At 38.0% G+C, this 26317-nt stretch overlaps 1 protein-coding gene across 1 annotated transcript in view; it reads left to right on the plus strand.

Annotated features, from left to right (window-relative positions):
* Positions 1-26317, plus strand: part of acbd6 (acyl-CoA binding domain containing 6) — a 70771-nt gene that overhangs the window by 25256 nt on the left and 19198 nt on the right. Inside the window, exons 4-6 of the mRNA XM_088927635.1 lie at positions 1936-2018; positions 11601-11706; positions 18539-18628. Coding sequence (XP_088783761.1) covers positions 1936-2018; positions 11601-11706; positions 18539-18628 — 279 coding nt within the window. The remainder of the gene's footprint in view (positions 1-1935; positions 2019-11600; positions 11707-18538; positions 18629-26317) is intronic.

Consider the following 26317-nt stretch of genomic DNA (forward strand, 5'->3'; position numbering starts at 1 on the left):
TTGGTTCCAAAATCTTAGTTGTGGCTGTCACCAAGCTAACATTTTTATGTCTTTTGAGAACTTGTGTAAGATATTAAAGATGGATTTCATGGAATATGTCATTCAAGATTTTTTATTCTGCTTTCTTCTTCAAGATGGTAATCTTGGTGGTTGTACCAGTCAGTACTTAAAAAAAATAGCATTTTTTCAGAATTTTTTCTATCACATCGCAGGTAATCAAGCTACACTACACTGACATGGTTTCTTTGAAAATTCAGACAATGGGAAAATTAGATGAATACAATTGTTTGTATTTTGCTGTGACGATTAAATTAGGTGTTGGTTTAAACCATGCCACACCTTCTCCAGATCTCTGCTGTGTGGTACAGTCACTATTGTTTTTGGTTTATATGATGGTGAATCACATAGATGCCCTCTGTTAGCATTTCCTACAGAGGTTGTCATTGCCTGTCAATCAGCAGCCATTTGTAATAATAATAAACTTTATTTGATATAGCACCTTTAAAGGTGGTTTCTCAAAGCGCTTTACAGAATGACAACAACAATAAATAAAAAGAATACACAAGATAAAACGCAATTACAATATATAGAGGAGACCGTGGATGGTGGTACTAAGAAAAGTAGAAGCAGAATGGAACCAGTTAAGTAAAGGCTCTTCTAAAGAAGAAGGTTTTGAGTCTGGATTTGAAGGAGTTTAGAGAAGGTGACTCTCTGATATCATTGGGCAGAGAGTTCCAGAGCTTGGGGGCATTACAGGAGAAGGCACTGTCACCCATAAAGTGTAGATGGGCTTGGGAGACAGTTAGGAGACCAGAATTAGAAGAGCGAAGGTTGCGAGGTGGGGAGTAGGGTGATAATAGTTCAGACAGGTACATGCAGAGCCTTATTGGTGAGCATGAGGATTTTAAAGTCCACACAGAATTTGACAGGAAGCAAGTGCAAGGACTCCAGGGTAGGAGTAATGTGATCACTTGCACTAGACCTGGTCAGAATTCTGGCTGCTGAATTTTGTACATACTGCAGTTTGTTCAAAGTAGATTTAGATACCCCAGTGAGTAGAGCATTACAGTAATCAATTCGAGCGAACACAAATTTCAGTTTGCCTTTCAGTAGTTTATCTGTGAATGCGTTTGACAGAAGCTGTGAGATGTTTTGGGTGTTTTGTGATGAGAAAAATCTGCCGGCATCACATATTACCCTCTGGTTTTATAATCCTGTAGGCATTTTTTTGCTCCATGGCAGGTGGACATATTTTGGCTGCCTTCTCTAAATTGGGAGTTACTTTTCATTCTCACCACTTAGCCCTGAAAACACATTTAAAGACCTTGTCCCCATCTGTGCAAATCATTCAAATTAAAAAAGGTTTTTAAACAAGAGGAAAAATAATGTCAAAATGTTAAGCATGAGGTACCCTAAAAATAGCAACAAAATGGAATACATATACTACAGTACTACATCTTGGGTACCTTATGTTTCTAGATATAATTTATCTATCCATTTTCTTACCACTTCATCTAATGAAGCCAGAGCCTATCCCAGCAGGCAGTGGGTGCAAGGCAAGATACACTTTGGATGAGACGTCAGTCCATTGTATTATATATATATAATATTAAATAAAGTGTTGTATGATACCAAGTAGAAGTATAATAAATAGAAAATAATGGTATATAGGTACAGTGAAGGAGAAGATCAGAACAGCACAGCTGACTGGTGCGAGTCAAAGTAAAATGAAGGATCTGCAGAACAGAGGAGTTTGAAGAGATTCCATAACGTGTTAAGAGAAGCTGCAGTTAACGATCAAACCAATCTTAGTTTTACTACAGAAATGTACCTATGTCATACTGTAGCTCTGAAGTGTGATGTTATAAAGTCTTATAAGATAAGGGAAAAACGCATATTACCCTCTTGTTTTACAATTCTTTTTTTCTTGCCTAGATTTCTGATAAAAGAGGGAAGGAGCGCAAGTCAGGATTTGGAGGACCAGCGGTCAGCTCTCTGTACCAAGAAGAAACAATCAGGTAATTCAGGGATTTTTGAGACAAGGGCTGTCAGAGTTAATGTGAAATCCAGCTGTGGGCAACCTTCCGAAAGCAGTGGTATAGGAAAAGAGAAGGCTGTACTTCCACATACGACATAAGTCAGCACACACTGATGCACGTATTTCAGTAATCATATTGTTTGCCTTATACACTTTATCAGACACAAAAATAAAAATACCTGTGGGTATGTTCTTCTGGCTAGCACTCCACCTCTTGCAAATGGTAGACTCAGTGTTCTAAAGTGGTGACTTCAAGGAGTAGTACTTCAGATGCATCTGAAGCATTCTCAGCTGATGGTGGTGTTTATGTGGATCAACTTAACCTGCGTAAGGAACACCATACTCACTCCTATTATGTGACCATATACAGTTTTTATCTGTATTGTTTAACTGGAAGATCCTAGAAATAACCATCCATCTTCAACTGCTTCATCCAATTCATGGTCTCGGGTTGAGCCGGAGCCTATCCTGGCAAATAACAGGCACAAGGTAAGATACTCCCTGAATGGGACGCCAGTCCATCACAGGGAACACACAGACACAGACACGTACAAACTCACACCTGAGCCAATTTCCCCAGAAGTCCATTAACCTGTGGGTGAAAACCCACAAACATATGGGGGGAATATACAAACTCCTAGCAGATAGCACTCCATGTCGGGAACTGAACACAGGGCCCCAACGCTGCAAGGCAGCAATGCTAAGCCACCATGCCGCCCAGAAATATTTGGATTTAATTACTTTTTTCAGGTTATGGAATTAAACTCCTCTCAGTGCAGCAAGTGCTAGTTCTCATGACAGACTCCTCTTATTCAAAGCTGGAGCAGTCTGCTTTAGGGATAGCCAGAGAACCCTGCCAGGAAAGGCAATTAGTGTTCTCTGCTATTAAACAAATGGCCCTTCCAGGAGTTTGCGTATCTGTAACCAATCATTGCAGTGACTGGTTGAGTGAATTCCAATTTTCAGTACATTACAAGAAGACCTCTTGGTATTAAAGGCTTCCCATTCAGTGTGTGGTTTCAGTAAGTAATTACGCCCTCTCTGCTTGTTTATGACTTTGTGTAGAAAATGGTCAAAGTTTTGCCGTAGAAACAGAATTGATTTTTAATTTTAAGCTTTAGTAAGCAGGGAACAATTTTAATTGTTGATATTTTTATTTTTTTGTGTATAGCAAACAATAATGCTTTGTAGTTATGTAAATCTAAAAAATAATTCCCTGAATTCAGCTGTACTTGTTAAATACTTGCTGACAGGACTGTATTATTGTTATATTTATGAACTGTCCAAAATTTACATAATTAAAATTGCTAGTTGCTCCATTTGTTCATTGTTCTGTAGGATTTTGTGGTCTACATATTTTATGGTTAAGTCTAATTTATTTTATCAAATACATACATAATCTGCACCATCAAATTTTATCATATGTACTGTATTTGTATATATGTAAATTCTGCCTGAACTCATTCTTCTAGTGAAGAAATGATTTTGAAGCAATCTCCAGTATATTGGTACCACAGAAGTTGTTCCAGATATTGTGATGATGAGATATTGTGACCAATATAATTAAACTGAACAGTAGAAAGAAGGATAATTGCAGTGAGTACTAAATGAGAATATATTTAAATGTGAAAAAAAAATCATTAGTAGACTTAACTAAAATTTCAAACCCTGTTTTAAATTAGCTAACTGTAAATATTAACTGCCAGTACCAACTTAAATGAGGTAGCATTGTTGATTCCAAGTTTTTAATTTAATTATTTTACCAGAAAGAGATACCAAGTAGACAACTGAGAGCACATTTTCAGTTATAATGACGCCCTGGTGTCAAACGTTCCAGCAGAGTGTTTTACTGTAGCAGTTTGAGTGAAGTACCTTGCTCAGTTCTACAACAGCAGCACACAAGATTTGAACCCACAACCCTCCAAAGGGAAGTTCGGAGTCCTCACCCCTACTCCATTCTCCGGTTTATTAACACGTTGTGAATGCCATTTTGGATATGGCGGATGATATTACTTGTTTCTGCTACTGAAGAGGAACAGACATGGGAAAGAACTTTCAAGCCCCTTGCAGATTTAAAATTGAGTAGAAGTCATATGCACCATTTGGATCTCCATGATCCTTGTGTTGTGGAAGGTTTCAAAACCACAGAAAATTAGATACATTATCATTTCTATATGTGCTCCAGATCCAAATTCAATGTTTTGGAGTCCAGACCTAAACCCTGTAGAAATGTGGCAGAACTGGAAATGAGCAGTTCATACTAGAAAATCCTCAAATGTTACTGACCTAGAGCAGTTCATCATGGAGGAATGAGCCGGAATTACTACATAGTGACGTCAGAGACCGGTAACCACTTGCAGGAAGGGTCTGGTTACCGGTTTTGTAACTAAATGTGGTGAAGCCAGTTACTGGAATCTAAGTGGGCATTACGTTTTTCACACAGGGACATTGGATTTTGGTTGACTTTATGAAATAAATCAAACAAGCATCAAACTTTATTTTACCTTTATATATCACTAGGACCCATATGAAGCTCTGATAAATTCAGTGGTGAAAATAGGCAAAAATTCAGAAAATCGGAAGGTTGGAGAGTACTATTTCACAGAGCTGCTAGAAGATTATTGACAAAACATGATGATTAACTTAAAAGGCAAAGGCTAATTGTACAGCAGAACCATTAAAATGACAGTGCAGTAGGTCCTTATCATGCTTTGTCACTGAAGTGAATTCGACATTGTTGTCCACTGTACATGTTTGTTTAGGTTCTTGTGCAAGAAACATGAGTAGTTATTTCATATTTACACATTTTATCTGAGCTTTAAAAAGTATTCTTCCGGTACCCTGATAAGAACTTCAAATTGATAAGAGGATTTAATTTTAAAAACAGGAAACCATATCAGTATCAAGTAAATCCTTTAGGATTTTGGCATTTGCAAGGCTGGTATCTTTTTTTCTGTTACTAGCACACACCACCCAGATGCACTGGTTTACAGGAGAATCTTGACCAGAAATGGTTAAAGCAGACTAACAGATGACAAAGTAGCTGGTGACCTTCCCAGCATGCTGTGCAGCAAGCTGATGTCATGTAATTTATCAGTATGTCTTTAATCCTCCAGAGGCTGTCAGCCAGTTGGCCTCTGCAGCTAAACCCAAATCATGCACAGTTGTGTGATTGATGGCATCCAGCATTGATTAGTTGTTCTGGGAGACAAATGAACCCATGCTGCAGGTAACAGTACGGGTCACTGCATGTGATTCTGGGTGCACGAAGATTCGTACCATATCATCACAGAAAAGAACCAAAATATATGCTTATGTTTGCCAGCAGCATTTTGAAGGTCTTTGTTTAACGTTTCAGATAGCTGCATCTTCTTGGTACATATGTGACAAGAAAATACAAGAAATGCAATCTTCCCTTTCATACGCTTTGTTTTTTACCCAGTGTTGGCTTGAATCAGATATTAACACTACTGAGACTAAGCCCAGGCCATTAACAAAATAACATGAGTATACAGTAAAAGTCTACATTTGTGTTAGACTTTTAGCACATTTCTTTGTGTCATTTTTATACTTCAAGTAAGAATATTACAGGTAAACTAATCCCTATACTCTAATGGATTCATTTTAACAATACCTTTTGTGTGCTTCTTTATGCTGTGAATTGTGAACATATTCTAAATGAGGTCTGGGCAGGGCCCTCTATAATCTTAAGAGATTCACAAAAATAGTTTTTAGTATACATCATATTATTCTTATTATTTAGAGGAAAATAATGAGGAATCAACATAATTATCAAAATCCTATTCACAGGTTGCTTGTTTGAGAATAGTTTTACCCATCTTGTATTTAGAATGCACTGTTTTGCTAGCTGCGTATACAGTAATACTCTAACCTAGTCTGCATTAAATTTCTCCAGCGTACTTACCATTTCAATTGCTTAGGAAATAAGTGGGCCTGATGTTGATTGATGACGAAAGTCTCAGCTGACCCTTTGCTCTCTGGAGACGAACGTTATCATGTTGAAAGGGGCTACAGTACATTGGTGTTGTAACAATGGATGGTGGACAAGTCTCAAAATATTTTCATCCTAACATTCATTGTTGTGAGATGGCTTTCAAGGGCAGCCAAATCTCATAAACTCATAAAATCTCTACTGACCATTACACTACCACAACCAAAAGAGTCAGTCCTTTACAAGGCCTCATGTTTTTTTGTGGGGATGCTACATTTAATGGCATCTCGGAGTCACCTGTTGGCTGTAACCAGATCCATACATCTTCCATGGTGCCCAGCTGTGCAGTAATGACCTTACAGGTGGTTCCTGCTGGTATATTGGGGTTGATCACAGTTGCCTCTTGTCATTTTTTTGCGCTGCTGGTACCTATTAATAGAATATGTAATGCCTTAGGGACTTAAAAATGTGACAGTCTAACTAGCAGTTAGACTAACTAGCAGTATTCCCACAGCATTTCACTATTGCAGTGTTTCAGGATATTAACGTATAAGTACAGTATGTTTTAGTGTAGGTCTACTGCATTTGTACATACTGTATACACTAGTTTGCAGTAGCAGGAAACTCAGTATTTTTACTTTTATATTTTGCTCTCTCTATTAAAGAAACACAGAAATAAAGCTTTTTTTTGCTTGAGTCATTATCTGTTTCACTGAGTTCCCTGGTTATTTCCCTGTTCTTGTACACGGCAGGGACCACTGTCCAGACAAACCTGTGGCAATGATTGGTTTGGATTGAAACACGCTAACAGCTGTTCCGCACAACTGATGAGACGTGCTTGCGCGCGTCTGTGTGAGTGTGGCGGGAGGGGTGAAGGTGCAGGAGCTGCTCTCATCCTCTGCTGTTGCCCTCAGAGATGCCAACCTCCACCACCTCCGCTTTTGCTGGAGAGCGCCAACGTGAGGGCTGGAACAGACAATAGGGAGCTCAAAGCAATTAAGCCGTGGCAGGCAGCAGGGGAGAGGGGAGAATGGGTTTTCTCTAAATGAGCTTTTCCCTTTCCCCTCCTGCCAGCCAGAGCCTCTGATGCGACAAGGTGATTAGAGCGAAAAAATAATTAGAGATCCTGTGGAAAGGGGGGTTCCCAGAGGATGCAGAGATATAAACAGTTACTGTTGCAGACAGGCCTTCCTGCACCCCCCACAGGTGTTTCCATCCCACCTGCTGACTCCCGGCCCACTGGGACTGCACCCTGCTGTGGGTCTTTCCCAACAACGCAAAGCCCCCAGCTGTCTTAAGAGGGTGCTCCCTGTTTCCTTTTGTCAAACGCACTTGATCACTTTCGTATCACAAGCCTTCTGGGGACGGAGTGGTGGCTCTGTGGCTAAGGATTTGCGTCTGTGACTGGAAGGTTGCCGGTTCAAATCCCGTGGCTGGCAGAGGAATCCTACTCCGTTGGGCCCCTGAGCAAGGCCCTTAACCCCAACTGCTCCAGGGGCGCCGTACGATGGCTGACCCTGTGCTCTGACCCCAAGCTTCTCTCCCTGTCTGTGTGTCTGTGTCTCATGGAGAAAAGCTGGGGTATGCGAAAAGACGAATTCCTAATGCAAGAAATTGTATAGGGCTAATAAAGAAATATTATCATTAAAAATAGTAAAGGTTACTTCTGCTCACATCTGTGCAGGGTGTACAGGAGCACCCCGGTCTGAAACCTGCTGTGTTTGTTCAATTCAGAGTGGCTGGAATCTAGCTTTTGCTGAAGATCTGCTCTTGTTGTACGAAACTGATGTTTTGTCTAAGGATTTGCACACTTTAAAGCATCAGATGGAGAAAACTGTTCAGAACAGTGACATTCACTACTATGTCATTTACCTGGGATTTATTGTAAAACAGTCTTTTACATTATTTGATTATGCAAGTCTGGTTAAACTAATAACCAGTGCAGTGATCTCCAGCCCTGATCTTGGTGAGCTGCAGTCAAGCACTATTTCTTGGTCACCACTGAAGACTTCCAAAAAATTTGATCAAGATCACTTAAGCAAGTGATGTGTTAAATTTAGTCATTTAGAAATTGTTCTAGACCAGCTTTTGAGTACTTCACTTCAGCAATCAAGGACCAAAAGTTCTCTTAATTGAGCAGATTACTTGTTTAATTGATCAATCATGTGCATGTGTTCACAATCTTTAGAAACGGGTATCTTATGAACCAAACTGGATTGGAGCTCACTAGGATCACATTTGGAGACCCCTGAGCTTATGAAATATGCACAAGTGTAGCTTATTTACAGGAAATGTAACCAGTGTTTTATATATTTTTTGTTCACTGTATTGGTGATATTTTTAAAAGGTTCATGATACTTTTTTATTCAGTCATAACAAGACCAGTGTTGAGTGTGAGGCTTTGTCTCCAGAAAATGACAAAACAATTAATTGTTCTAAGGACACACACCGTTTTCTTTTAGTTTTTCAAGACTACATACTCCTGTGTTTTGCAAGTGTGAATTTACTTCTGTTTCCCCAAAGAAAGCATAAATACACCAAATGGCTACCTTGAAGTTAAAATGCCATTACTTGTGTGGCAAGCTGGACTGCTGTTTTTGTTCAAAAGCCTTGTTTGAATAAGACTTCCCAAGATGCTTGTAAAGCACATTAGAAGTGAAAACATTAATTTCCAATTTTAGGAATGGGTTTGCCCTTTGTTGTCTAATTACATTGGTTACCTATCAGGTAATCTGAGATCTTGTTTTTGACTTCCAGGTGAATGGCTGTGTGTTTTTGTACCTAAATCAGCTGCTGTTAATGGACTTTCCATCTGTTTCCTTCCTGTGTTCATTATTTTCTGCTTTATTCTGTACCTTTATGACTAGGCTGTGAGCTTTAAGGGTGAAAATCTTCTTCTGCTTGTGTATCACATTGCAGAATGAACACCCTGTTTCAGTTTATTCAGTATGTGGAGAGTTATTTTACTGTTTAAGCTTTGTTAAAGACTCCCTTGGCTACATAACTGTGATATCCTACTGTTTTCCGATGTTTTTTTTTTACTGTTTTCTGCAGTTTAATTTTATAGTTCATCAGCCTGAGAATAATACTCATTAAAGCACAAGTAAATTAAGGATCTGAATGTTCATCTGTGAGCAGCCATGGACTTTTGCAAGACTGTGTTATTTCTGAACTGCATAAAAATCCCATGGGAAAATACACTCCGGGTTATAAAGGTGGTCACTGTTGGACAGTGGTTACAGGCACTGGTGTATGGTGCTGTCCAGTGTGTGCATGTCACTGCTACTTCACACTGCTCTGAGTCTGGGGTATGGCCCATACATCAGGTCAAATGTTAGTGCTTTTTCAAACAATAATTTTATTTGTGTTTCACGAGGAAACAGAATCAATAATAGAGAGAATAAGAGAACATGCACTTCCTCTAGAAGGAATATACAGTACCTTACAGTTTTTTAGTCAAAATCAAAAGATAAGGAAAATGAAGAAACATGCTTAGACTAGGAACACGAAACATCATATCATTTGAGCTACTTTATCAGTAACAGTGTCCTAAGTCACCCATGTAGTGATAAAGGCTGAGGGCAGCCAAACCGTGGATCTTTCTAGAAGCATAATATTGCGTAAAGAAATAGCAGGTCTGATCCAACTCCTCAGAATAGTCTTCACACCTCGGTGAAGAAAATGCTCTTTTTGAACATGAGATAACTGAGATACATGAGATATAGCAGAAGTTCCGAGTATTAGTGGAGAATAGGGTTTTAAGTTCTTTATTATACTTATCCTCAGAAGGGGTACTACATTACATCAAAACACTTTAAACATTAAAAACACTCAATTTCCTTGAGTTTTCAATAATTTAAAGATCTAAAATTGTCCACCGTCTGAGGGGACACATTCAGCCTGCATTTGCCTTACTCTCCAGTGATATTCTCCTCCAGTACACTGCTCATAGTGTTTCATCCCCCTCTGAAGCGACCACCCTCACTATATGCTCTCTAACAGACCAATGTGGTCAACTTCTCCTTTCAATAATACTTTTACACAAAGGCTTTTAATCAGAAAAAATATCGAAATCTGATATTCAATATTCAATAAAGATTCATTATAATTCTTTTTATGCATACTAGTACTACTTATTATTCTTGGATTTTGACTGAAGAAGTTGGTCATACTGTGGGAATCAACTGGTGGACAGATTACATACTTACACAAAAGTGCACAATTGATCCCAAAGGGAAATTGATGTGTTACAGCAGCCCAGCCCAAGACAAGCAAAAACAGACATCGGAAGAGACGAAAAATTAAAATACGTACAGTAATACAAAATAAATATATAGGTGTGTGCAAAATATGCTCATAGGCACCGTAAAAACAATAAAATATGTGCAAAATGTGCATAGGTATGTACAGATTGAGTGTCCAAAAAAAAAGTACAATGGTGCACCATGCTGTCCATAGACGAGCAAATGAAGGGCTAACAGTCCTAGCCTAGGGCAGCGTTATACACCCTGACAGCCGCCGGGAGGAAAGACCTGCGGAAACGTTTCCTTGAACACCGTAGCTGGAGCAGTCTGTTGCTAAAAGTGCTCCTCTGCCTAATAACAGTAATAACAATATATATACATTTATTGTCAGAAGCAAACCTTTTTGCTTGTACAGTATGTACTATTTATGCAGCATTAGACATATGCAGTCAAAATTTTGTCTTTATATTAAATTTAGGAGAAAACATTATTGTAGTTCAGAGAAATTATTGCAGTAAAGCATTATAAGCAGGTTTTCAGTAGACCCAGCAATGTGGGCTGTGTACATTCTCAGTGCATTCCACGTAGAGGGGTACAGCAGTTGGTATATGTGACAGCCTCTTGCAGTACACTTAGCGCTACCATTGTATGCAGTTTAATCAGAAATACATCTAATACACTATTGATGTTTTACTTTTACTTTATATAAATAAACTATTTTATTCATGTTTTGAACTTGAACAATTTTTTGGACCTTTCATTTCATTTTCAGTTTTCTTTCTGGCAGTGTGGACAAATGGTGTGATTTCTTAAGATGTCTTTAACAGTCGCCGGATTCATTTGTTTTGCTCATTAGTTTGAATGAGCCTTTATGATGTATCACTGGTAGAAAAAAAAAAGCAGGCTGTGCTAATATTACAGTATGTGATTATGCTTGTCTTAAAACATTCTGTGCGGTTAGTAAAGATTTATCTGAGTATTCCCGTTTTTAAAAGCTTTTTAATATATTTCCCATGTATCAGTTCAAGACAGGGAATATTCCCAGACCTTTTTACATGTTATCAGAGAAGTAGTACTTAAAACAGTAGACAGATCAGCTCTTAAGGTGCCTCAAAATATGCTTTCACCTGATAACAAATATAGTTTTGTTCTGCATAATATATCTTTAAAGGCAGCTAGTAAACACTGGAAATTGAGATCTCTCTAAACATATATCATCGTTTCAGATTTCCTTTCTAATTAATCTTCTGTGTACAGTTCATTTAAGTCTGACTTGAATCTGCCTTCTCTGGCTCTTGTCCTTCCTGAGATTAGTGCCTCTTCTGTTTGCCTGTCATATTGATTTATTTGATTTGTATTTTTTTAGGGAGGAAGACAAGAACATATTTGATTATTGCCGAGAAAATAACATCGAGCACGTCACGAAAGCCATCAGTTCCAAGAAGGTGGATGTTAATCTTAAAGATGAGGAGGTATGTTGAAGAAAGGCAAGGAGATTGCTCCCTGCAGGTGTGCTGTTGAATTGGATGCTGTCAGCAGTTTATTGAGGCATGAAAACTCTTAACATGAGCTGTGTCAATAACACGCTAGTCCAATTCAAAGAAAGGCATTAACTTCAGCTGAATAATATGGATCCTCCTCACTGAGGGGAAGATCTGCTCCTTCAGCAAATCGGCTTGAGCTCAGTAACTCTTCGCCTGCACCGTCAAGCTAAATGTGTTGGATTTACCACTGCAATGAACTCATTATCCCTCTTGAGAGCGCTGATGCGTGCTATGGTATGTTTATGGCACAGTGTTACTCTCTTATGCTTTCTGATTTTAATTTTTATTTTTTTCCCGTTTGTATAAGTTATAGATTATGTATGTGCTGTTGTGCCTCTGAAAAAAAACCCAAAATAATAAAATAACATTTCATTTGGAGGCCATAATGAATAACACATGCTTCTACAGGCAGTGCTTGTTATATTCAAATATTTACGTTTACAGTCAAAAGTAAAACTGCTTGGTATGTACTGTTCGTGCAAAATCAAGCGTGTAGTGTAAATAATACAAATTTCTATACGTTATATTAAATCTAAAAGAAAAGATCATTGTAGCAGTAGACAAATATAATGTTTCAACAAATATAATTGCCTTCCAGACCCAGCTAGGTGTAAACCTCTTATTAGTACTGAGAATGAGCAGTACACTGACAAACCTCATAACTTTCTTTTCAGTCCTAAAGATTAGTTAGATTTGAGTGTTTCTAAAGCAGAGGCCAACGGTTACAAAGAGCTGAGCAGTGTGGAGTAATTTTAGGGCGCTCAGAAATGGGGGATTGTGGGTTCAAATCCCAGGTGAGACACTGCTGTTGAATCTGCTCTTGAAAGGTATTTCAGTCTGTAGATATAAAGGAAAACAATTAAATAAATTAGTAGTAATAATGAAAAGGCAGAGCCGACTTTACTGAAAAACAATTTTTCTTCGCTGCCAAACATGGTAATCAGCTGCATTAGCAACATGTGGGCCTGTAATTAATTCTTTGTGAGACTGAAGGAAGCTTAAATGTAGCAAAGTACTGAAATACCAGGGGGCAAAATGATAACTTCAGAATGTAACTCAAGACCCAGATTATTAAACGGGTTAAAAGAAAGTAATGGATACTGCAATGAATCACCTGGCTAGACATCAAGTGAAGCATATAATGGGTGGGTATGGATGAAACCACCAATGTGAAAGCTCTCATAGCTGAATGCATTAAAAACTGTTTAACACTGCAGATGCCAACAACACATTTATTTGTTGTAATAGAAGTGTAATGGGAACACATTGGGTACTAACCTGGAGTCTGGAAACAGTTTGACCATATATTTCAGTTTTTGCAATGTAGTTAAAATACTATACACATACAGTAGTTCTGTCCATTTTATCTAAGATTATTTTACTTTTATTGAACTGCGTATGACTTATTTTGTTGTTTAAGCAAGAAGGGCAAATGCTTTGTGGTGCTAAGGCTTTAAGCAAAAATTTCAAAACTTTACTGAATCAAAATGATAATGGATTATTTTAAAAATGTTTCTCGGGCATCTTCAGTAACACTTTGTCAGCCTAAGCTGAATGATTTTCTTGTGCTATGCTGTGATCATTAATAACATGTGTACCCAGTATTCTAACAGCAGTAGAGATAGATGGCCATTTTGCTAAGGGCGTGAGGCTGTTCGATCAAAACCCAGCATTTAACAAATGGATCCAGGAGAGGGCAGTAATGAACTTCCATCGAAAAGCAACAGGACTATTAAAATTGATCCCAGCTACTGAGGTCTGAAATTATGAGGGGCTAGAGATGTTTGTATACAGGACATGTTTAATTTAAATACAAACTGAGGGACTTGCAACAAATACTGTTAGAAAATAAAGGTGGAACTGATGGTATATTAGGCTTCATATTAGTGACAATTTAATATATAGCCGATTTTTCTTAATGTTGTTCTTCATTGCCACGTCTGGGAGCGGGACTGCCGTCATTAGTGGGTGAATTACATACATTGGGAGTCGCAGTTTTTCTGTGTAATTTCCAATGCTAATATTTTATTTTAAATTTCTTTTTATTGCTTCTCTGTACTATCTAGAGGCAATAAAGCCAACACAAACATCTACATGTACTTTAGAAGCAGTCTCTTTAGTCTCAGGGCCTCTCGTGTATGTTTAAATTCTACATCATAGCTGTTTACAGGTGAAAGACAGACTTCCCTGAGTTCTGTGGGCTAATCAGGTAGGACTAAGCCCACTCTGAGACATTCTCTAGGGGCCAAAGCAAAAAGATCTTTGAGCATTTTCCTTGCAGTTTTCCCAATTGTCACTGTGTCACAAAACAAGCAGGGCTGCGTTAAAAAATTCCTTGAATGAGTGTCCTACAGATTTCCTTAGTTGATGATGTTTTGCATGCCCTGTGTACTGGTGTCATCAGTTATTTAGCAATTTAATTAATACAATTAATCTTCCAATTGTAATGAATGAAGATTGGCAGCCAGCTGCCTCTCATTTTTAATAAATGCTTCAAATTTTTTAATACAGTTACCGTTGTGCACAAACATGCCCCAGGCTTTTTGTCGACTGACATTCTTTTTGCTTGTCCGTTTTTCCATTCTTCCTGTCTGATGTTAAGAGAGAGTCAAAGGCTTTTAGTGTTCTCCTGGCTTTACTTTTCTGTACAGTGATGTTATTCCAAGGTGATCTGCTTTTCAGGGAACATGGCTTATTTGAAGGACCTAGCAACCTTTTCTGTCATTATTGCAGTAGATTAATAAACTGAAAATCCCGTAGTTACAGCTCCATCAGAAATTAATTTCCGTTCTCAGAGTCAGACATTTGGATGTGATCAGCTATAGTGGGTATTTTCGTATTTTCAAGATTATAAATTGCCATGATTGTCGCATAACCCTTCTTTCATCTTTTCCTGCTGATCCTTTTTCTTCTTATTCCTCTTTTTTCCATTTGTCTTTACACTGTCCCTTTCTAATTTCCATTTTTTTGGTTGATATAATGAATATTATTGTTAACTTGAATACCCACTCTTTAGTGCTTAAAAGTGATTTGCCATCTTCACACGAGTGCTCTCTCAGTGACTGCCTGTGATGTAGTGCACAGGTGTTCACATGCCAGAAATTGTGACTCAGTCTTAGGAAAGAGCAACTCTTACCTTCACTTTAACAATTCACAATGGAGGATTATACCTAATTTGTAAAAATGCAACCCACAAGTTATTTTTTTACAAAGTGCTTCTTTCAGTTAAAGGCAATTTCCTTGACAGTTTTTTTAAGTACCTGGATTTATCAGGATGCTTCTCATTTTTACCAAAGGCCTCTTTTTTCTTTGTCACACAGCAAGACTAACAGGCTGTCACAGGTCCTTTAAACAGCTAATCCCTTGCAACACTTTCACCAAGAAGAGCTTTTAGAGTTGAGGCCATCCCATTTCAGCCAGCCTTGTACTGGGACAGGATAAGTTGGACACATTTCCAGGGATCAGGCTTTCTTAGAACAAGAGATGCTACTGCTTTCTGCCTAGAAGCAATTTTAGGTTTAGTTTAGGTTGATCACATGTACATTAGTTGTTTTTTTTTTGTTTCTTTATAGATATCTTCATCTTAAGCATGAATTACCTCTTAGGCGATGCTCTTTACATTCCATGTCAATTAATTCATTTTTTTTCCCTATTCATATTTTATGTATAGTATACTGTTTTCCATAAGGGCAAGTCTTCTTGTACAAGATCCTTGCTCAAACCCTTTGGACTGCTACTGATTCCCTGTGTGTTACTGTGAGCAAAGATGCAGGCTGTTGGTGTTTATTGTGCCGAGTTGCTTATCATAGTATATCTACCACACAAACAGTAAAATTTCCTTGGGCTGTCACACAATAAAAGGAAAGTAAAATAGTTAAGGGTGGTTTGGGATGACTTAGACAATAGACTGTTAAAAATTAAAATAAAGTAATATCATTTGGTGAATGGTTGCCTACACGATATTATTCTCCTGTTTATATACTGTATGCTCATGTTTATTTTATTAACTGACATGTACACAGTAGGTGTTGACCGCTCAAACAATTTAATAGGAACACATGATAGACAAAATAAATGGAAATAGGCAGGACAACCTAACACTCTGCTGAACTAATTTAAATGCATAAAATAGTAACTTCCAATCTTCGAGTAACAGTCCAAGTGATTTACAAGAAATAAAAAGCAGTCAAAATAAGAAAAAATGTAGTAGGAATATATAATAAGTAAGAAAAATACATTAAAATATAAGTATATTATTAATATTAAATGTTAGTAATACATTTAAGCATTAAGTGTTATAAACCTCTTTTGAATGTCATTGCTAACTGGAATGTATTCAAATAATGGTTTTATTAAACAGATTTCTGTTGCTGATAAGTTTTTCTTAATTGAATTAAAATGGCGCTGCAATCTCAACACAGGCAGGGTGCAGAAAACATGAATAGAAGTGACAGCAGACTCAAGACTGAGGTGGCACGGCTTTAACTGATCCGTTGTGTGTACGTGGAACAGTCTGCCAAACTGTGCTGTGAGAACACAAGAAAAACCTTGACGACCCTTCTAGTCCAATGAGATGGTCCAAGAAACCTGCCCCTTTTTTGTAACTGTTCATATTTTGACAGTATGCTCTAAAGAAAGTGGGTAATATTTTTTGGAGCAGCACGAAGGAAAGGATGTGCTGCTCACTTCTTCTTCCAACTCACTTTGTGTTACACTTTGTGACCAGATACATTAATATGTCTATTTTGTGCCCTTTGCAGTAGGTAATAAACTAAGGCCTTGTTTGAACTGACTGTGGTGCAGTAGTTCCTGATTCATAGTTAAGTTGTTTCTAATTAGAACTATCAGCTAAGTAAAATTTATTATTATTATTATTATTATTATTATTATCGTCAGTTCTAAATTACCCAAGAACTGGAAATCCAGAGAGAAGATGGAGAAGACAAGAGTCTGTGGCAACAAGTACTCAAACAGACCCCAGAGCTCTGCTAAACCCATGCCATTGGCCTCTAATACACATCAATTTAGACTTCAAGCCACTTGATCAATACGATTAGGCAATAGAAAATGACTCAAGAGTTGGTTTTATTTAATTGGTTGCATTGAAGAATGACATCTGGGCTTATTTCAGATCCCTGTGTTTAAGTCGGGGGATGGTGCACCTCGTTTTGTTAGCAGTGCCCCATCGATCATAGTGGGATTAAGGCTTCTGCAATTTGTTTCGGGGCGCTTTGGCCCCCTGCGACAGAGGACAGCTCATCCTGTCATCACATCATTAAATAGTCAGGATCCTAAGGCTCTGAGTTATAAATTGATGTGCATAATTTATTTTGCTTAAGCAGAAATCTATTGTGAAGTTAACTTTGCGATGCTACGGCTAACAAAGTTGAATAAATGAATCTGTTGCCCTGTCTCTTCATCTTTCTGACTGTATCTGCATATTTATGTATTTTATACTGCTTATTGGGAATGCTTCGGAGTTACAGACCTTCATGCAAGCTGAACAGTGGGCTAAAGCGTCATTACATGTGACTTTTACTCTCCTACTTTTCTATTGCTTATTTCACATCCTGTTGTAAAGATCTGTCTGAATCTGTGTGGTGGGTTAAATATGTACACGTTATATAGGTTTGGATATACTGTTTTTTGTTCACCTGCAGTAATCTTCCTTGTGCCTCTTGGGGTATTCTATGTATTTTTAGTCTTACGCCAATTGTTTGCTGATTTCCTGTCTTTAAATGGACTGGACAGCTGAAACAATACATTCTTAATAATTAATAGGTTTATTCCATGCTGAAAAAAAGAAGAAAGAGAACACAACGTTTCGGCCGTGGAGCCTTCTTCAGGTGTGAAGAAGGCTCCACGGCCGAAACGTTGTGTTCTCTTTCTTCTTTTTTTCAGCATGGAATAAACCTATTACTTGTTCCTTTGCAGCCTACGCATGCTGACGCAGCTACCCACCTGAACATTCTTAATAATATTGTCTTTCCTGTTTTACAGGGCTTTTGGATTGTATTTTTAATTTCTTGAATTATAGTGAGCATCTGTTTCAACCAGTATTTGCCAACAGTGAAAGACAGGTGGAACGTTTTGTCCACCCCTGTTTATACAGCATTACATAAAGCGCCATGCATCACGATTTTCTCACATTTCTTTCTCTCATAGTGCTCTTTTCTGGATAGTTGCATGTTATGAAAGGAAATGGTGTGTAAAACATCTCCAGAAGATTTATGATGTGGTTGTTTTAATAGTTGAAGATGTCCCCTTCATGCAACGACATAAACATAGAGGCTTGCCTGACTTGCTAGGGTCCGAAAATGTAATTCTTTCTGGAAATTTGGGTTTTGAAAAAGAGGATTTTCCCTGGGACTGGAAGCTGCTAAAGTTGAAATGAAGGAATGTTATGAAGTAAAGTAAAATTAAAGTGGCATTCCAATGTCATGTTGCACTCCCAGTCCTACACACAATTGCTCCCATCATTGTCTCACCTGAACATGGTTCTGCTAGAATAATTAGGTGCGATTTCACTGCACATATTTTTCCTCATCCTGTTGAAGCTGTTCCTGTGGTTTGCAGAGGCTGGCTGATTCTGGGTTTCCCAGCAGTTTGTCTGTTGTGTGTATAATGGAGTTGGAGTGCCCTCAGTTTGTTTGGAATATGTACAGCTCGATGACAGAAGTGGAAACTACAGTAGTGTGTTTATTGACACCATAGGGTGCTCCATAAAAAAAACCCTTTTGCAAGTGTTTTTCTCTTTCAGGGGCGAGCGCTCTTGCACTGGGCATGTGACCGTGGCCACAAGGAGCTGGTATCTGTGCTTCTGCAGAACAATGCTGACATCAACAGCCAGGTGAGTCTCAGACACTTCAGACTTGCTCAGATTTAAACATCAGGTGAACATGAAGGGTGTCTTCTGTTTGATTTCAGTGGGCTGTGAGACATTTCTACTTACAAATGCTGTGTTTGGGTATGAAATGTGTTTTTTATTAAAACAGGATATTTTTGATTTAAAGGATTTTGAGTAACCACAAATATATGTATACTGAGTATGTATACTCAAGATTGTTTTTGGGATATTAATTAATTAGTGACTTTGTTGTTTAAGCACTAAATCACCTCAGTAGATGAAAGGGTTGAGCGCTCACAGATGATGAGGTGATTCAACCTGTTGAATGTCAAATGTGGTCAAAATCAAGTGCGAGTCCATATACCCCATTTATCGAGATAGCACATTCATGTCACAAGTATATTGGAATTTGCCAGCAGTGGACTCAACTCTTCTTTAGTGATGAATCATATTTTTGTGCAGACCTCCTTAATGAACAGCAGTTGTGGGATACTACTATGTCATGTCTGTTTAATTATGTCAGTGCGCCTGCTACAAAAAAACTACTTTTCATGATAACTTTGTGAAGTTGTTGAAGTTAAAAGTGATGTCAATCACCAGTGTTTTTGAAAAGTGTTCAATTGCATTGGAAAGGTGTACTGTAAGTCAGGACCATCTCGCTTTGTGTACTTGTCTGTATCCAAGCTTTACTGAGAGCCGCTCGCTCCTTGTTTCTGAATAATACATTTACAAAAGAATGTATGCAGTTTTAGGAATTTTAGTAAATTCTTAAAAAAAGATTTAAATAGGTAGATTTTTAACCTTAGCTGAATTTAATTCTCACATCCATCTGAGAGTGTGCTCCGGCTTTGTTTTAAGCTGAGCAATACATTGAGAAATTAATGAGTTGAGTGCAGGTTACTGCTCAAAGGTAAGATGGATCAGTTTTAAGTAATCAGGCTGAATTGCTTGTGTTATACAATCTACATAATCACAACATTTATAAATCACTTTCCATTCAGTTTTAACCTCTTCCTTTTGCAGGATTTCTAGTCAGAGTATTATTACCGTCTCTCATAAAGGAAGCAATATTAATATTGTAATCCCCACTGCTGTTTAATATAATGATATTCCAGTTTTTTATGTATGAAATGTCACTGAGATTCTGCTCTGATTAAAAAACAAAATAGTCCTGATCCATTTAACCCACTCCTTTGTAGTGGAGAAATAAAGAGAGCATGGTGTAGTTTAATATACATCCTTCTCCTCAAGATGATTATGTAACTGGCTCTCTTTTATAGGTTGGTCATCCATATCTGACCATGCAGAGTACAGGAGCGAACTACATTATATTTTAAAATAACAAGTCTCAAATTGTTGTTAATTCACCTTTCAGGGTTCAAACCTTAGCCAGGTCATTTTTAAAAACTTGTTGGAATAGGATTATTGGAGGAATAGTTCTTACACCTTAGGCACTCTTTAAATAGGTTGTGATCGAGGATGATTGGTCCTTCATTATAAATGGCTGGTGACTTTTTGGAATATTTTATGTCATGCTGTCCGGGGATGTTGTGTATTCAACAGCTTGCACAGTATTAACCAGGAGTAAAAAATCAATTTTTGGGGAGGCTAGGGTGTTTTCTGTTCTTTATCCAATCTAAGCAGTCAATGAAACAATTAGTCTAATTATTTTCTTCATTAGACAGATAAAGAAATTTCTCAGTGTCTTTTACAGTTCATTATATACAATTGATTACATATTAAGTAAAAAGTAAAAAATATCCTAAGTGAAATTATGGTTATGAAACACTTTCAAGCCAGGTTAGAATTCTTAGCTATTTTGATGTTACTGTAAATAGACTATATACAGTGCTGTCCCAAAGTACTGGGACAAGAGTTCAAATTCATTCATTATAGCTGTATACTCAGGAGATTCGGATTTCAAATCACAAGATGAGTATGAGACAAAAGCAGAGAAAATCAGTTTTTACCTATGTGTATTTTTATGTATAAATGTTTTACTGTTATACAACAGCAGCACTTTTTTTATTCAACCCCTCACATTTAAGATGAACACAAGTATTGGGACAAATGGGTTTACAAGTGTTTCTTACTGCCCAGTTGTTACACGTTGCGTACATTTCACACACATAAAGGACCTGTGAAGGTTTAGGGAAGGTTGAGGTCTTTTGAAACTACTTCTGAAGTCTTTCACTTGAATTAGTCAGCAAGAACCAACATGAAGACCAAAGAACTCACTATGGCAGAAAATCAGGCCATTTTGAAAATGAGAAGAAAGAAAATAACCATCAGAGAAATTGGTAAGAATCTTGGCATTGCAAAATCAACAATCTGGAATTTTCTTAACAAAAAGGAAACAACTGGAAGAGTCAAGAATAGGCTTAGAACCGGGCAGCCAAAAAAGACAAATACAGTAGATGACAGAAAAAAATATTTCACAGTGTAAAGAAGAAACACAAAATTAATGTTGGTGAAATCAACATCAATCCTCAGAGTGTGGGGGTACAAATCTCTAGTACCACAATCTGCAGAAGATTTCATCCAGAAAAATTCAGAGGCTGTACTGCAATGTGTAAGCCCCTCATCGCCAGCAAGAACAGAAGAGATTGATTAGAGATGAGCCACAGGAGTTCTGGAACAATGTTTTATAGACAGATGATCAAAGTGATGGAAAGACTAAAGTGTGGAGAAAAACAGGTACTGCCAATGGCCATAAGCATACCACTTCCTCAGTGAAGCATGGTGGAGGGAGCAGCATGGCTCATGGAACAGGCTCAGTGGTCTTTATTGATGACGTATCTGAAGATGACAGCAGAAGGATGAGATAAACAAACAGATCTTGTCTGCAAATATAAGAAAAAGTGGCACCAGACGTATTGGGCGGCAGGACACTGACCCGAAACATACTGCACGCTTAACACAGGAGTTCACCAGACAGAGAAAGTGAAACATTTTAAACTGGCCAAGTCAATCAATAGATTTGAATCCGATTGAGCGTGCATTTCATTTGTTCAAAAGACCGAAGGCAAAAACTCCAACCAACTAGCAACAACTTAAAGAGGCTGCAGTTAAAGCCTGGCAAAGCATCTCAAGTGAAGAAACAAAGAGTCTGGTGATGTCAGTGGGATGGAAGCTTGATGCAGTTAATTCAAGCAAGGGATTTGCAACAGAATACTGACTTTTTCACTTATTTAATTTGCTGAAGTGTCCTAATATTTATGGTCACCCAAATTTAGGGGGACTGAACACAATATATGCTTTGGTTGAAAAATGATTCATGTGTTTGCAAAATACTGTATATCCGAAAAATAAAAAAGTGACATTCTGAACTCTGACTCAGAATAATTGGTTTAATGTGAATTTCAATTTCTTGTGTATACAACAGGGAAATGCCAATTTTAGGGTTTTGTCCCAAAACTTTTGGAGGGCACTGTAACTGAGAACGTGTTACATGACCAAAAGACATTAGGCTCTCCAGAGATTTGGTCTTTGGGATTTTGACATCACTGCTCGAAAACAAATTAATTTAGATTTCTTCTACTTCCTCTTCCTTACATCTTAGATACAGAACAAGGTTGTTTCAATCCAATTCATGTTCAGTTCATATTTCCACAACCCTTTATATAAAGGAGTAGTTTCCACTTGTGCCCTCTGTTTCATTTTTCCCTGTTCGCTTCAGAAAGCCTCTGGGTTGACTTTGTGAGTGTCTTTGAGGATGTTGAATTCTTGGGAGGCATGGTGGTACAGTGGTTAGTGTGGGTGCCTCACAGTGCTGGGGCCTTGGCTTAATTTCCACAGGTGCTATCTGTGTGTTGTTTGTATTGTCTCGTATCCGCTTGGGTTTCCTATGGGTGCTCCTGTTTCCTCCCAGAGTCCAAAGATGTGCTGGTAGGTTAATTGACTTCTGGGAAAATTGGCCCCACTCTGAGTGTGTACATGTTGGTGTCTGTGTGTGTCCTGCGATGGAAAGGTGTCCCGTCTAGCATGTATTCTGCCGAACCATCACTGATCCTGCATGATTTCATCTTTTGTAAATGGGTAGGTATTTTACATAGTGAATGAAGGATATCCTTAATGCCTTTTTACAGTTTGTGCCACAATGTTTCCATGGTTGTTCACATGATATTGTTGCCTGATATAAAATCTATTACATTGGATTACTTGTCTTGAATGTACCATGTGAATGATCACACACGTGATTTCTGATTTTATCAGAAACCTCATTTGCAAACAATGATTTGATGTTGCAGACCAAAACTTTTAATTTTAATTAGCATTACCTTGTCTAAATTTTAAATCAGGGTTGTGTTTCCAAATGCATTCAAAATAATTTATTTTGTGCTCTTATATGATCAAGTGGTTAGTTGTATTCCATCAGGACTATGCTATTGTTCTTACAATATAAGCTGCATATATATTATAGAATATATATTTATTCTCTTTGTACTGTTGGATTAAAAATGAATAATTGTTTGATGTAGAAGATTAGAATGCCCATCAAAACTCTGAAATCCTGCATACATACATAGATTGTGTATGTATAAATACACATAGAGTTTAGAGAGTAGTGCCAGAATCGAAATAATAATAATGTAGTAATACAGATGTGAGCGTAATGGTATCAAAACAGTAACATTAAGCACAGTTCCAAAACCAAAAGCTTTAAATATAGTAAATAAAAGGACTTCCAGAAGCATGACTTAAACATTGAATGTCTCAGTGAATAGTGAAGTGTATGTATCCCTTTTGTTTGAGATAAACAACAGCACAAAGCTCCATGAGACAATCCCATGGAGTCAACTGGGCTTACTCATGAGCAGACAATACCTTGTGCCCTTGTGTGGATACGCCAAGGTCATTATGCATTGTGGGTATTGGATATTGAAATAATCTGCACTGACCCAGCCACATGGTGTTGAGTAAAGGTGGAAGTGATTTATTTTTAATTTCTTGATTGCAAAAAATGATCGCAGTAGAGATTTTTTAGATTCAATTCGCTGATTATTTCCTTTACCGCCCAGCTTACAGCCTTTGCGTGTATTTGCATGTCTAGTCACGCTTTTAACATTTTCACAGTGGACAAAACATGGTTTAAAACAAAAAGAAACAATGGACAGGGGCAAGGTATGTTATTGCTTCATGGACACTGCAGGACTTACACCTCTGAACGCTTACTGCTTTTGTAAGAGCACAGAAAAATTATAGGTGAAGCGATTCTTTGTCTTGTCTTACTTTCTTGCTGCACTTTATCTTATGTTCTATACGTAGTTACAAATGTAATTAATCACTACTTTAAAGACCGTTTTTCAACACTGACTTTTGGCTACAACCACCTAGGTTAGAAGTGGAGAGTGGTTGTCTTAAGCAAACAGTATGATGCTGTAACAGATGACAACCTCATTTTCTGATGCCCGCTGAGTGTACTGATGTCTCTAATCTGCCTTACACTGACAAATAGCTTATTATGGTGGTTAGTATGTGGGTAAAAAAGCTAATGCTAGCTGCTCAGTGTAGCTAGTTTTCAGTATTAAGTGTGGGAGATGTAGTAATGTTTTTGGTAACATTCAGTGAGTCTCTTTTTCTGGTAAACTAAAGTTCACCAGCTTTTATGTGAAAGGGTTTCTCTTCCCTTATAGGACAGGACTTTACCATCTACCTTCAAAGCATTATTTTCTACACTGACGTTGTTAATACCATTATTATGTTAGAAATTAGCTTTAACCCTCTACCAAAAGCCTCAGGCTGGTACTGTGAAAACTGTATGACCTGCAGTCAAAGGCTGTCGTCAGCCTGTGGTTCTGTTACTCCTTTCCTACTGTATGTGCTTTTGTACATAAGAAGTTTATTTTTCTGTGTCTTCTTGCCTGTCATATGGGGTTTGCAGATTGAAAAATCCCAAATTACGTACTGTACTTGATTTACAACTTTGGAACTGTGACGTTAGGCCTCACAAAGGCTGCAGATTGTCTTACACTACTTTAAACAGGACAAGTCCTGAGTGCGTTTTGGATATGGCTTTAAAAAAAGGGTGAGATATTTATACCTTGCTGTTGTTAGATTTTTAGACCTATATACAATCTGGAAAATATGATGAGTTCTGTTAATGAAGTGGAGTTGCATTCCACTGCTAATTGTCCACCTCTTTCACTGTGTCATATACAGACTGCAAACATAAATGCTCAATTCACTATAAAGCATCGGTACAACATATAAGACAATTTTTAAAGCAGCCCATTTAAAGTCTTTGAGGAGCTGATTTTAAAAAACTGTGCTCAGTTTTAATGTTAGGCACATCTATAGCCATTTATCAGACTGCAAATGGAGGGATGTCCGAAGTGCAGGTTCGTCCAGAAGAAATGCACCTTAAACTGAAGCAGCAAGCTTGCTGGGGAGGACTGCGATCAGCCCGTTTCCTCGTGCTGCTTCATGATTACACCAGCAAGAGAGAAAGCAGGGAGGAAGAGACAACAAGAGAGACACCCTAGCAGTGATGGGTGGCTAAAAGAAGAGATGTCCGGCAGCTGCAATTGATATTGGCAGGTTGTAAATTCTGGTCGAGGATGAATAATCTTCCCAGAACCTCTCCTTGTCCCCAGCCGCCGGCTCTTTATTTATTATTAAAACAACATGATCCATGAGCCGCTCTGGGGGTGACTCCCAGCGCCGCTAATTCTAATTAATCCAGTCGCGGCGAGCGGCCGCGGGTAAGCGCTTGCAGTCTATCGGATTGAAATTCATAACTTAATTGAGGTCAAAGTCCCGAGCCGGGAGAACAAAAGTCTTTGGCTTGGGCCAGGTAGATCAATAGTAATAAATATCTGGCCAGGGCTGCAGGCAGTTCATTGTGACGGATTATGCAGCAGATGAGAGTGAGGGATTGAGAAGACCCGGATTTGGGTCCGAGCCGGTAAACGTGCTGGAGAGCATCCGTGTGAAGGTTTGTTTTAGAACATGTGGATTTTTCTGCAAAGGAGCACAGCAGGTTCCCTTTGACGAGCACTAAGCTAAGCCAGTTCCAGTTTTAACACTTTAGTTTAGGGGTTAGGCTTTCACTTTAAAAATGCACGACTATTGGCTATTAGCACCGAGGCATTCATTATTAAAGTACTTCTATGTGACCATCAGGCCTTTTGTTAATAAACATGCAGTGAATCATTACTAGGGATCACTTCTCAACATAATAAACCCTTTAAAGAATTAAAACCTTATTAATGTTTTTTTAGTGTATAACACTTTCTAAATAATTTATAAGTGGGATTTGAGGCACGTAATCCAAGCAGTTACCCACTCCCAGTCCTCTGCATATGACTGTGGTTTGTCACTCATTGACTGGTAACATTAGTTGATGAACAGCTATAGGAGCTGAACAGTTAAGCAGAAAGTGTACAAAAAGGCGTATAGTTATATACCTCAAGGCAGTGATATACTCATGGAAGTGATTCTCTTCCACCACCAAAAAATGCCAAAATGGTTGTGTCATGACCTTGACATCATGAATGCTCAGTCTTAGATGATACAAGTTTAACTACTAGGTACTTTCCAAATGCCGAGACAAAAACGTGCCCATTTCTCTGTGTGTTGTTTTGGCATTGTCTTTAATACTACTTTGATGTGAGGTGTAGATTTGAAGAGTGATCAAGTTTCTTTTTTCATGATTTTTACTAATTGATAAAACAATATTCCGAGTTCTTT

This window comes from Atractosteus spatula, chromosome 11, assembly GCF_055471065.1.
Source record: "Atractosteus spatula isolate fAtrSpa1 chromosome 11, fAtrSpa1.hap1, whole genome shotgun sequence".
Lineage (NCBI taxonomy): Eukaryota > Metazoa > Chordata > Actinopteri > Semionotiformes > Lepisosteidae > Atractosteus > Atractosteus spatula.